This window comes from Elephantulus edwardii, unplaced genomic scaffold (assembly GCF_000299155.1).
Source record: "Elephantulus edwardii isolate Elephantulus edwardi_28Jun2011 unplaced genomic scaffold, EleEdw1.0 scaffold00197, whole genome shotgun sequence".
In the NCBI taxonomy this organism is placed as follows: domain Eukaryota; kingdom Metazoa; phylum Chordata; class Mammalia; order Macroscelidea; family Macroscelididae; genus Elephantulus; species Elephantulus edwardii.
In genome coordinates this window covers 3,186,024-3,198,977 of record NW_006399947.1, presented here as the reverse complement: position 1 = coordinate 3,198,977, position 12,954 = coordinate 3,186,024, and the positions used below count along the sequence as shown (strand labels likewise).

At 39.5% G+C, this 12,954-nt stretch overlaps 1 protein-coding gene across 1 annotated transcript in view; it reads left to right on the top strand.

The window, feature by feature from the left end:
• ATP10B (ATPase, class V, type 10B) overlaps positions 1–12,954 on the top strand; it is a 175,774-nt gene that overhangs the window by 125,986 nt on the left and 36,834 nt on the right. The window contains exons 15-16 of the mRNA XM_006897041.1: positions 6,675–6,996; positions 11,079–11,155. Coding sequence (XP_006897103.1) covers positions 6,675–6,996; positions 11,079–11,155 — 399 coding nt within the window. The remainder of the gene's footprint in view (positions 1–6,674; positions 6,997–11,078; positions 11,156–12,954) is intronic.

Below are 12,954 nucleotides of genomic sequence, written 5' to 3'. Positions count from 1 at the left end.
TTCCACTATTCCTCCTCCATGCCATGATATAGTGTTATTAGCATGAGCAGTTATAAATCCATTGCCATCCTTACTATAACTTAATTTTTTTAATTTAAATTTGTTATTAATTTCAGTAAAAATTTACAGAAGCTTTGGATTTCCATTCATTCATTGTTGCATGGGGCATTCATTTCATTCAAGATGATTCCGAAAGGAGGACTTCAGTCAGTTCTCTTCAGTACAATACCTTTCTGTAAGAAGCTGAGGAAGTTGTTCATTAATTAATCAAAGGCCCTTGAGGAACATCTATCTCTCTTAAAGCTCTCTAGCATCTTCCATAATGGTGTCTGAATACTAGGCCCTGTCCTTCTTTCTGGAACTCACTAAACTGCTCTTTTTTGTTTTATCCCTGTGTTTGAAAATAAGCAAAGGAAGTACATAAATATGTTAAGCCAAAGAGTCAGATAATCCATTCTAAATCTTAGATCTGTTTAAACCCAAGTAAATGTAATTATGTATTCAGTCTGTTCCAAGGGGTTTAGTTTGTCTAATTCACTATTAATTGATTTAGGGCTGCTGTTACTTTTTTTAATGTATCTTAAATCTATAATCAACCATGGGATCTGTCTAGACCTAAGAGTGTTCATCCACAAAATGAGAAGATTTTAAACTCTCTTCACTGGAAGTGCTGATCTGTTCAAGAATTTAAGAAGATACTGTATACAATCGGACTTCTTGTGGCCTAAAAAGTAAGACGTTTCGCTGCCAACACAAAGGTATGCGGTTCTAATTCACTAGCTGCTCCATGGGAGGAAGATGGACAGTCTCCTCCCTTGTTCTTTACAACCTCTAAAAACCCACTCAAGGGTAAGCTATGACTCAGTTCTAAATTGATAACACATTACAACAACATACAAAATTAGAAGAATGTATAGGTCTAGGCAGCGACATAGGGTCACTATGAATCAGAACTGATTTGATAGCTCCTAAGAACAACAGACAGCTGAACAATGACTAAAGATGATAGAAGAAGAATCAGTGCCATTGAGTTTTGATGCCGGAGAAGGGTATTGAACATACTATTGGCTGCCAAGAGAGCAAACAGGTCAGTCCTAGAGAGGGTGAAACCAAGCTGCTCCTTGGAGGCTAGAATTTTAAAGCTCCATTTCACATACTTTGGGCATGTTGCCCAGAGGGACCTGTCCTTGGAGGAAGACATTTTTTGGAAGGGTGGAAGGATGATGCAGAAGAGAAAGCCCCTCAATGGGACAGACTGACACAGTGACTAGGGTAATGGGGATAGGTTTATCAGAGACAATTAGATTGGCTCAGGATAGGGCAAGTTTCCAAGCTGTTGTATACAGGGTCAATATAAGTCGCAAGCTATTCAACAGCACATAACAACAACATATTTTTTCAATCTTTATGTGGTAAAGATCATCCGAAAGTTTGGACTTTATAAAGAAGAATATGGCATGATGTTTGGAGAAAAAATGGGAATCCTAGAATACTTAATTGTGCTCATATGAAACCTATTCTTGGACCACGAAACAGTCATCAAAACAGAGCAAGGAAATACTGAATGGTACAAAATCAGGAAAGGAGTTTGTCATGTATGCATCCTGTCTCCATGTCTTTTCAATCTACATGCAGTACAGATCATTTGGGAGGACGGACTTTATGAGGAGGAATGTGTAATCAGGACTGGAAGAAGACTCATCAACAAACTGTTATGCTGATGACAACCTTGTTCACTGAAACTGAGATCCTGAATAATTTGTTGCAGAAGGTCAAGGACTGCAGGCTTCAATATGAATTTGAGGTTGTTAAATTTCTTCTTGCTCAGGTTCACAAACAACAATCTTGGCACCAGCAGACAGGAAATCAAAGGATGAATTGCATTTGTAAAGTCTGCTATCAGGAACCTCTCCAGAGTGCTAAGGAGCAATGAAGTCAGTCTAGAAAGATTAAGGTGATCCAAGCCATAGTCTTCAATTACTTGCTAAGCATCAGAGAGCTGGACAATGACTGAGGATGATAGAAAAATAAGCAATGCCTTTGAAATGTGGTGCTGAAGAAGAGTCCTGAACTGCCAAGAGAACAAACAGGTCTGTCCTGGAGAGGGTTGCTCCTTGGAGGCAAGGATTATGAAGTTTCATTTCACATACTTTGGACATGTTGCCCAGAGGGACCAGTCCTTAGAGAAAGACATCATGCCCAGAAGGGTAGGGATTCAGCACAGTGTAGGAAGACCCTGGGTGAGATGAACTGGTATAGTGACTGTGGCCATGAGGACAGATGTGTTAGAGACAATGAGATTGGCTCAAGATAGGGCAGTTCGAAGCTATTGTACATATGGTCAGTATGAGTCATGGTTGACTTGACAGCACATAGCAGCAACAAAATTGATATTAGATGGGAGCCCTGATGGCTCAGTGGTTCAGCACTCAGTGGCTGACTGAAAAGTTAGCAATTCAAACCTGTCTGCTGCTCCATGATAGAAAGAGGCAGTAGACTATTTCCTTAAATGTCTACCACCTAGGAAACCACATGGAGAACTTCTCTGTCATCCAGGGATACTATGAGTCGGAATTCGCTCAATGCCAAAGCATTTCTTTGGTTATAGTATTATAAAAGGAAGTAATAGCAATAATTAGTATTGTTATTATTTTAACAATTGTTTTTATTCTTGTTGGTTGCCATGAAGTTGGCCCAAACTCCTAATGATCTCATGCACAATGGACGAAAAACGTGTCCAGGTCCTCTGCTGGTCCCATGATTGCTAGCAGAGCAGACAGCTGTTATCTACAGGTCTTCGCTGACTGACTTTCGCAAGTTGATCTCCAGGTCTTGCTTCCATGTGTGTCCCAGTTTGGTAGCTGCACTAAAATCAGTCCAGAAGGGAACAGTATAATATGTAAGCCTTCACAAAACAACAGGAGGGGGTTGCTCCTGAGATGTGCTAACTGAGAATCAAACCCAAGTCTCCTGCATGAAAGGCAAGAACTCTGCCACTCAACTAGCAATGTCTCCTTCTCACAACATATGCTGAAGGATTAATACAGATACCTTACTTCATTGAACTTCCTTCTCCTCCTATATAAAACAGAGATTAAAAATATTTATTTCACAGTCTATTCTTACGATTTGATTAGATATAGAAGAAAAGTACTGGTCTTGCTCATCTATTGTGCAAAACAAATTATAGCAGACTATCACAGCTAAAAACAAGCAACAGACATTCCCTACTCCTTGGTTTCTTCGAGTCAGGACTCAGACATCCAGGAGCCACTTAGTTGTGTGATTGTGATTGTGTGAAGCTGTCTCTTAAAGTTGCAGTCAAGCTGTTAGCCAGAACATAGACTCATCTGGGTGGGTCACTTTGGGAAAAGAATCCTGCTCCCACCTTCACTCATATGATTATTGGCAGAACTCTGACCTCAGTTCTTCACTGTGTGGGTGTCCCCACAGGCCTGCTGCACAACATGACAAGCTGGCTACCCCGAGGCTAAGTCACAAAAGAGCAAGTGAGAAAGAGACTCCAAGGAGAAGTCATTTCTTCCATTATCTAATCTTGGAAGTGACATCCCATCATTTTTGCCAAATTCTCATTAGGAAGGAATTATTAAATTCAGACAAGGGCATGAATACCGGGAGATAGGAATCATTAAAAACCATCTTATAGGGTGCCCATCATTGGCTGTGACACATGCTACATGTTAGGTGAATGGTAACTATTGAGATCCTTACATGGAAAATTTGGAAATAATTCAGAAATTTTTAAAAATTTTTTAAACCTACACCGTCAGTAACTTACTATAGTCATATATTTGAGAAATTTCATTTGTGCCAATGCTAACTTTCAGAGAGGACTATCTTGATCTCTTTCCCAGATAAGTGCTTTCATTATTAACCACCCACTCCTGGAACCACGCCCCATGGTCTCTCCAGATTCTGGGCACACGCTACTGCCAGCGATAGAACAGTCACTTCAGAATCCCCTGAAAGCAGACTGGAACAATGAATGGCACTTCTACCCCAGGAGAAATTATTCCAAGTATTCCAAGAAAACTCTCCATTGCATTTCTCAAACCCATAATTTTAAAACTATCTTCACCATTTTTATCAAAATTCACAAGTTACTTACATTGGTTTTCACTTAAAGATTTCCTTTAAACTCAATTCATTGCCAAAGAGTTGGAACTCATAGCTGAACCTCCAGCAGGTTTCCAAAGGGTATAAATCACATGCAAGGAGATTGCCAGACTTTCTCCTTCCAAGCTGCTTGCTCGCAGATGCAAACTGCCAGAGAGCTGTCACCTTTGAGTTCACAGCACAATTCCCCACCAGCTACGCCACCAAAGTTCAGTTATTTCAGCTAAAACATTTGTAAGATGATTTAATGTATCTTTTAAAAAACTTTTTCAGCACTTCAGTAAATTTTTAAAAAAATCATCATCTCTTACTGGTAAAGTAGCACTTTAAGGTGAAAACTATGGGTGGAAGCAAAATAATACTAATAACACTACTAAAGTGTTGTTTGCCACCATCTTCTCTATTATAATTAAAAAAATATGTTCACAGACATTAAAGATGCATTAGACTGATTTATAACCAAAGTTTGGTTTTATTTTCTTTTTTCTGATTAAAATTAACACAAAAGAATTGATAAAAGAAATAACTTCCTATGTTTCAAAGTTAACACTGGAAAAAAATTCAATAGACTTTTCTTTCAGTCAGCAAGGCTTTCTTTTCATACCCATCGTCAGTTCTAAGCCATAACATCAGCATATTGATATCACAATTCTAAGCAATAACTAATTGCCAGTCAGTTCTGATTCATAGCAACCCTATGTTTCTCAGAGTACAACTGTGCTTCATAGACCTTTTATTGGCTGATTTTTCAGGGGTACATCACCAGGACTTTTTTCCAAAGCACTTCTTTATGGGCTCAAATATCCAAACTTTTGATTAACAGCTATGTATGTTAATCATTTATACTACCCAGAGACTGAATCAGTGGATAAACACATACTCAATGTGTATTTGTAGTTTTTTGCTGTTGTTGAGAATATACACAGAAAACATAAGGCAGTTCAGAAATTTCTACATATACCATTGATTATACAGTGACATTGATTACATTCTTCAAGTTATACAAAACTCTCATTCTACAGAATTCTCATCCTCTTGTCTGAGTGGCTTACTGGTAAGGAGTTGTGCTGCCAATCCAGTGACACACAGTTCCAATCCACCAGCTGCTTGGCTGGAGATGGATGGGCAGTCTCTTTCCATGTGATTTACTGCCTCTGAGAACACACTGGAGCGTCAACTGTGGGTTGGTTCCACCTCAGTAGTACCATACAACACAACAACTTGTCTGAATTGTTCCTTGACCATTAATATAAATTCACTGTGCCCTAAAGTTTCTGTCTTAATCCTTCAAGTTGCTGTGTCACTTTAATCCCATATAGGTCATTCCTACTGTTATTGTTCTTATGTCCCATCAAGTCAGAACTGACAGACAGATGACCCTTCCGTAGTTTTCGAGGCATAAGCCACATGGGAGGAGATGGCTCCCTTTCTTCCACAGAACAGCTGGTAGAACTGAAGCATGTGCCATTCTGTTGGCAGCATGGTTCTTTATAAAGTAGGCCTCCAGAGTGCTCTAGATGCTCCAGGCAGAGCTTTGTTTGCTAGTTAGGCTAAACTATTATTTAGTTTTAAAAGAGACTTCACAGCATAGTTCTGGTTTAAGGTTTAAAGACTATCTCAGCTAGTCGTGTCAGGGACTCACCTAAATTTAATGGCTCTAGGATGTGTCTGGAGTTGATAAATTTAAGAATTTAAAAATTCTGTTCTACATTTCCCCCTTTTTGATCAAGATTTTTCTATAAACTTTTTTATCAATATGTTTAGTAACGGTAATAGGTATCATTTAGTTTTTATCGTTTTATTCAAAAGAAAGCAGTTGTTCACAGAGGCAATGAGGCACGTACTCCATACTCTCCTTCTTCATTGTTCCAGGTGAGTAGAGACAAATTGTGTCTTGATTGGTCACCTACAAGCATTTCAGACCCCAAGGGTTATATAATGAACTCAAAAGTAAAACAGAAACATTAATATAAATTTATTTTTACTAAGAAAGAGACAATTCAATAGTATGATTGTTGCCTTAACTACTAAGTTGGCAAAACTTGAGAAAATTGCTAAAGATATCATTTTGTCTGTTTCCTCAACTATAAAATAATGATAATACCTGCCTTACCACATGGGAAGGTTCTGAAAAGCAGTGACTAACTAATCTGGCCTGGGATAAGTAAAATACCATCGTAATAGAACGATATGTTGTCATGATTCACTACTACATTAGTAACATTCATTATCTTACATGATCCCTGCATCAGTCTTCAGCTTGATGAGCTGGATGGGATTTTTTTTTCTTTTTTGAATGAATCGTTTTGACTCTCAAGTGATCTTTATTGTCCAGCTCATTAATTTAGTTCAAAATTAACATTTTTTCCTGATATTTCAAATATTGCAAAGAGAGAGAAAAACTGGAGAATAATTCCTAGATATTCTCTATAGTAACAGAGTTTTATAATCATTTTACCAAAGGACGAGGTGAGATTTTGGCATATGTTTATAATGCTGCTTAATAATATTGTACTTATTGTTGTGATTCTTTACAGGAAATCTGTGAATCGCTTCTTAACTGTGCACTGGAAGAAGTAAAGCAATCTCATGAGCCGCAGCAGCCAGATCGCAAACTCTTTGGCTTCTGTCTGTCTTCTGAGATGCCCTCTACCACCGCAGTCACTGCTGTTCCAGAAGTTGGGTTGGTCATCGATGGCAAAACATTGAATATCATATTTCAGGGAAAGCTGGAGAAGAAATTTCTAGAATTGACCCAGTATTGCCGATCTGTGCTATGCTGCCGTTCCACTCCGCTCCAGAAGAGTATGATAGTCAAGTTGGTGCGAGACAAGTTGAGAGTCATGACTCTCTCCATAGGTACCTGATATGCTGAGGTGTGGGTGGCAGCTTGGGAGAGGCATGAAACAGAGGTGGGCGGTCAAATATGAATGTTCTGGTACTTAGGCTGAGAGTCACTGTCAGAGAGAGCTCGAAGTGGCCATCAAGAACTAGGAGACGAAACCTAAGCTAACCTGAGCTGGGAAGTGAATCTCAATCAGAGTTCTAGCAAAGAAAAGTCAGTATCTGGATGGAGGGGTCACAGGCAACAGGATCTTGGACTCCAGAACATCCAGGTAACACAAGGAGTTACCAACAACAGCACATATCCAGCTCCCCTCAATTCTGAAATACAGACCTTCTTTTTGCCCCTTATTTGTACATGACCCACCACAGTGAACATCACCTATTGAGATGCTCAGCTTTTGCCTCTTGGCTCAAAAAGCCTAACATAATAACTTTTTTTTAAAAGTTCATCAACTTTTGTTTTAAATTGTGGTTGTTAATTTTTTTAGTATCTGAGTGTGGGCAGCTAGAAGGGAGATTTTAAGAGTAGTTTCTTTTTATAGGCTCATTCTTAAGCACAAGTATCAGCACAAAGTATATTCTTAATAAATGTTGTCTAGGTGGTTAAATGCTTGCCTGATAATGAAAAGATAGGTAGCTTGAGCCCATCAGCTGCTTCATGATATTTGCTTCACTAAAGATTTGCAGCCTTGGAAATCCCATGGGGAGATTCTGTTTTGCCTATGAGGTTACAATGGGTCAGAATCAACTCAGCAACAATAGATTGCTTTGGTTTGGTTCAGTCAGCGATAAAAAAAACTTGTTCAGAAGTAATCCAATTTTTAAAAATTATAATTGAGGCAGGGAAATAATGCCATACTTATTTTAAACCTGGCAGAAACTCGAAAACCTAGTGTATAGGAATCGCCATGATCTGGTTAGCATTCCAATCACACCTCCCACCACAGCCACTTTCCCCTCCTCAGCATTCAGTACTCCATGCCCTCTGTCCAGTTGGAACAGCCTCCTGTCATTCACGAACCATGCCCTTCCTACGAAAGCTACTCCCTCTGTTAAACATTCTTTACATCACAATTTAGCCTTCATTTCTTCTGGATGCTTTCCCAAGGTTCAGCACACAATGCTCCAAAATATTGTTAGTCCAAACCATGATACTTATCCAGTAAACTACAAGTTCCTTAAATATAGAGATAATAGCAGTCTTATCACTACTTCTTTGCATGCCCTGCGTGCACCAAGTACCACATAAAGGTTGCCTTAGTATAGGGATACTTATCTGGATTATACCAGCCTCTCTTCCTTCTACAAAGTCTTGAAAAGAGGCTTCCTCTTCCTGCATTTGAAGCAAGAGGTCTATTCCACATTGTAGGTTTGTTTGGGGTTGTTTTTTTTTTTCCTTATGCCTTCAGGTAAAAGCCCTCCAAGGGGTGAAAAAGGCCAAAAAGGATGTTAAGAGCAGACCTTTAGCAACTACATCCTACTTAGACCCTCAAATTGTCCTCTTGTGAAATGCAAACACACACAAGGCCATAGCCCAGAGTGATTCCCTAAGGTGGGAGACTCGTTTCACTCCCATAGCAACAGAAACAAAACCAGCAGGGCGAGAAATAACATGATCCCCACCTCTGCCTCCCCCAGCTCATAAACTAAAGAGGTGAAAGGAGGATTTGTTCTACCATGAAGATTAAAATAATTCATTGCTATAAAGAGAAAAACACATTCAAAGCATTAAGACCACTTGTAGGGCAATATTTTCAAGAAAAAGATATAAATTAGTAGGGAATAAATCTCTTTCTCTCCCTTGATTCCCTATTCTCTATGATAAATAGCATAAATTTAATTTCAGCTTATTATGAGAAGCTTTCGAATAAAGAGGCAGACCAGAAGAGAATTAAAATTATTTAGTCTAGAACAAGGGGCTAACAGACCACAACCCACAGGCCAAACTCAGCTCATTATGAGAACAGGTACTAAGAATGGTCTATATGCATTTTTTAAATATAAAATCAGTAGATGCAAAATAGAAGTTTCATAGTTTTGCCTCTTAACATAAATTCTAAAATAATTACTATCTGTTATTGTTGTAGTTAAGTGCCACAGAAGTGATTATGAATCATAGAGACCAAAAAAACAAACAGGTACATCTTGGAAAAGATGGAGCCAGAGTGCTCCCTGGAGGCAAGGATGACAAAGCTTCATCTCTCATACTTTGGACATGTTGATTGGAGAGGCTATTCTTTGGATATTATGGTCAGAAAGGTGGAAGGTCAGTAAAAGAGAGGAAGACCCCCTTTGAGATTGATTGACACTGTGACTGCAGCAATAGCCTCAAAAGTATCAGAGATGGTAAGGATGGCACTGAATAGGACAGGATTCAGGTCTGTTGTTCATAGGGTCTCTATGAGTTGTACTTAACTCAACAGTACCTACCAGTAGTAACAACAACAACACAGTGACACTGTGAACAAGAGACTTACCCTATGTCATCTTCATCAGCTCTGACACAGTTACTATCTGGCGCTCTACCAGAAACGTTTGCCAACCTCTAGTCTAGAAGATAAAACACTGGTGGGGGAGACGCAAGGTAAAGTATGTGGGAAAAACTTCACTGTATAAAACAAAGCTGACAATCCAATACAGATGTTACCCTGGAGCTAGTTAAATGTAATTAAAAATGAGAGTAATTTTCTCAATTGTCCAAATTTCCATAACCTCATTTGGACAGTGCAAATACAGATTATTTCTATCATTGTAGACAAGGCATCTATTTGATAATGCTAGTATTGAGGGACTCTGGGGTGGGGGTATCTTTTTGCCTATGTCCTTACCTTCAATTTCTGGAAACAGTTCTTTTCATTAAATTATAACTCAATGGGACTAATTGTACCTCAACAAAAAAGATTAGTCAATTCTATATTCCTGTTATCAGAACTGTTTCCCTCTCCTTGAATAGTTCTAAAAAATTGTGGTGATTTGACTTTCTAAACGTTTCAGTGTCTTCATATAATCAGTATTTGAAATTATACCAAGTTAGAGAAAGAATATCGGCCCTGGAATCACAAGATTGAAGTTCGAGTTTTATGAGTTTCTTTGCTTGCTAAACTTCCTTCGATAAGTCCTTTTTGTTGGACAACAAACAAAGATGACTGAAGAAAAATTTATACCTTTGAGCTGTGGTGTTGGAGAAGAATACTGAGTATCCCCTGAGCATACAAAAGAACAAGCAGATTGTCATGGAGAAAGTGCAACCAGACAACTCCCTGGAGACAAAGATGCTGGAACATGTTGTTGTTGTTGATTGCCATCGAGTTGAGCATGATTCATAATGACCCTATTAACAAAAATCCTGAAGCCTTTCTATAACCATCATCATTTATCAAAGTTCATAGAGCTTCCAGAGGCATGTTGTTTAGGAAGTGGATGCCTCTGCATACTTTTGGCTTATTGCTAGGAAATGTCCTTGGAGAAGGACATCATACTTGGAAAGGTGTGGGATGGCAAAGAAGAGGAAGACCCTCAACCAGGTGGATTGACACAGCAACTGCTGCAATGGGCTTGAGCGTGTCGGAGATTGTGAGCATGGCACAGGATAGAACAGGGTTCAGATCTGTTGTTCATAGGGTCGCTATGAGTCATATTCAGCTTGATGGCACCAAACAACAGCAACACAGCTTAACTTTGGGTTGGCAACACAACTCCTTAACACTATACTACCAGAGCTCCAACTGTCCCTTTGTGCTATTTCAATTCATAGCAACCCTCTGAACAGCTAACAAAACCCTGCCCAATCCTGTCCCATACTCACAATCACTGACATACAGGATCACATTGTTGCTGTCCTCTCTTCTTTGAACAATTTTACATAGTAGAACTTCTTGTCCACAGAAAAGAAGACTTCTCTCAGGCCAAATACTGCAATAATGAGTATTCCTATAGAACTATTGAGAGCAATGTTTAAAAATAACTGAATCTCATTCAAATGGGGCTTCTTTAGGGCCATTGAATATAAACGCATTCTGATTGTCAATAGGTCGCTGGAACAGGAATAAAGCTCTTTCTTTATTCCTCTTCTCTTACCATCTCTCTTCTTTCAGGGGATGGAGCAAATGATGTGAGCATGATTCAAGCTGCTGATATTGGGATTGGAATATCAGGACAAGAAGGCATGCAGGTATAGTTCTCTTCAGCTTTTCTTATTTCTTTTATGGCCCTTTATCTTTATTGGTCTGTGGGCATTGGTGGTTCCATGGTAGAATTCTCTATTTTGACATAGGGACCCAGGTTTGATTTCCAGATCAAGCCCACATGTGCAACTAGCGTCAATCGGTCTTTGGAGGCATCGATGATGCTGAACAGCTTTCAGTGGAACTTTCAAACTAAGGCAGACTAAAAAGAAAAGCTTGGCTGCCTACTCCTGAAAATCAGCCACTGAAAATTCTATGGAGCACTCTGGTGGCGTTCACAGCCAATCGTGGGGATTGGCACAGGCCAGGCAGGGTTTCATTGTTGTGTGTGGGTTCCATTGTGCACTGGTCTCCATGAGTCAGGGCTGACTCAGTGGCAGCTCCTAGCCAAAAGTCTTACTTAAGAATTAGAGTTAATCTAGGAAATTAGAACTGAGATCCAAATGGAGATTTGTACATCAATGTTCATAGCAGCGCCATTCATCAAACAAATAAAAATTGCCCAAATGTCCAACCAAAAAAAAAAAAAAAAAGAATTAGAGTTAAGGATTTCCCTCACAACACTGGAGGACTTTCTCACTGAGAATTCCCTTCTAAACTTTCAGAATACATAAAGAAATGAAAGGCTGCTCTTTCATTCAGACAGAGATGCTATCTACATTCTAAAACCAGAAGACCTAATCATTCAGGAAGTTAGGGGCACCTTTATACACACGCAGTTATATATACCCGACCCTTGTTCACTGTAACCTCTACCCACATCCAAAGTGGCAGTACCGTCCCTGACCAGTCACAGATGTAAAGACATTTGAGCATCTTTTTCAATGGCTATTTTAGTCTTTATGATTGGATTGACTCATAATTTGTTTAGTACACTTCCACTTAGTGACTCACACAGTTAATCCCTTGGCTGTTTAGCTAAGAGTATTAGCTTTTTCTAACTCATCCAGAGGCACTTCAGAAGACTGACCTGGTGAAATGCTTCCAAAGGTCATAAACCTGAGAACGTGACGAAGCAGAGCTATATGGCATATGCATCAAGAGACAGAATCAACTCAGCAACAACAATGTAGCCAAAACTCAGCTTAGGACAACCATAGTGATGTGCACTGTCACGTAGCCCCACTAAATAGACTTTGTGATTTTGAATTATTAACAATTGTAGTTTCATCATCAGAGTAGAAACTTGTTGTTGTTGTTGATATTGTTGTTGATTGTCTTTGAATGGAGCACAAATCATAGTGACCCTATGAACAAAAGGCCTGAAGCCCCTCCACAACTATAGACATTTTTCAAAGTTCACAGAGTTTCCAGAGGCATGTTGTTTAGGAAGTGAATGCCACTCCTGCTTCTAAACTTGACATATGTTATTGGCTGAGTTGCCTGCGATGTGTAGCGACCCTATGTACAGCAGCTCTGAACCCTTCCCTGTCCTGAGCCAGTCTAATTCTGACACACCAAACCCATCGCCGCAGTTACTGTATCACTCCGTCTCACCCAGAGTCTCCCTCTCATGCGCTCTCCGTCCACCCTTCCAAGCATGATGCCCTTCCCCAAGCACCGATCTCTCCTAGCCACATGCCCAAAGTAAGTGAGGTGGAGCTTAAAAATCCTAGCTTCCTTGCTATTGTGAACAAAGCTGCAATAAACATGGGTGTGCATATATCTGCTTGGATGTCAGCTATGGTCTCTTCAGGGTATATTCCCAGTAGTGGAATTGCTGGGTCAAATGGTATCTCTATTTGCAACTTTTTGAGAAAGCGCCATACTGCTTTCCACAGGGGTT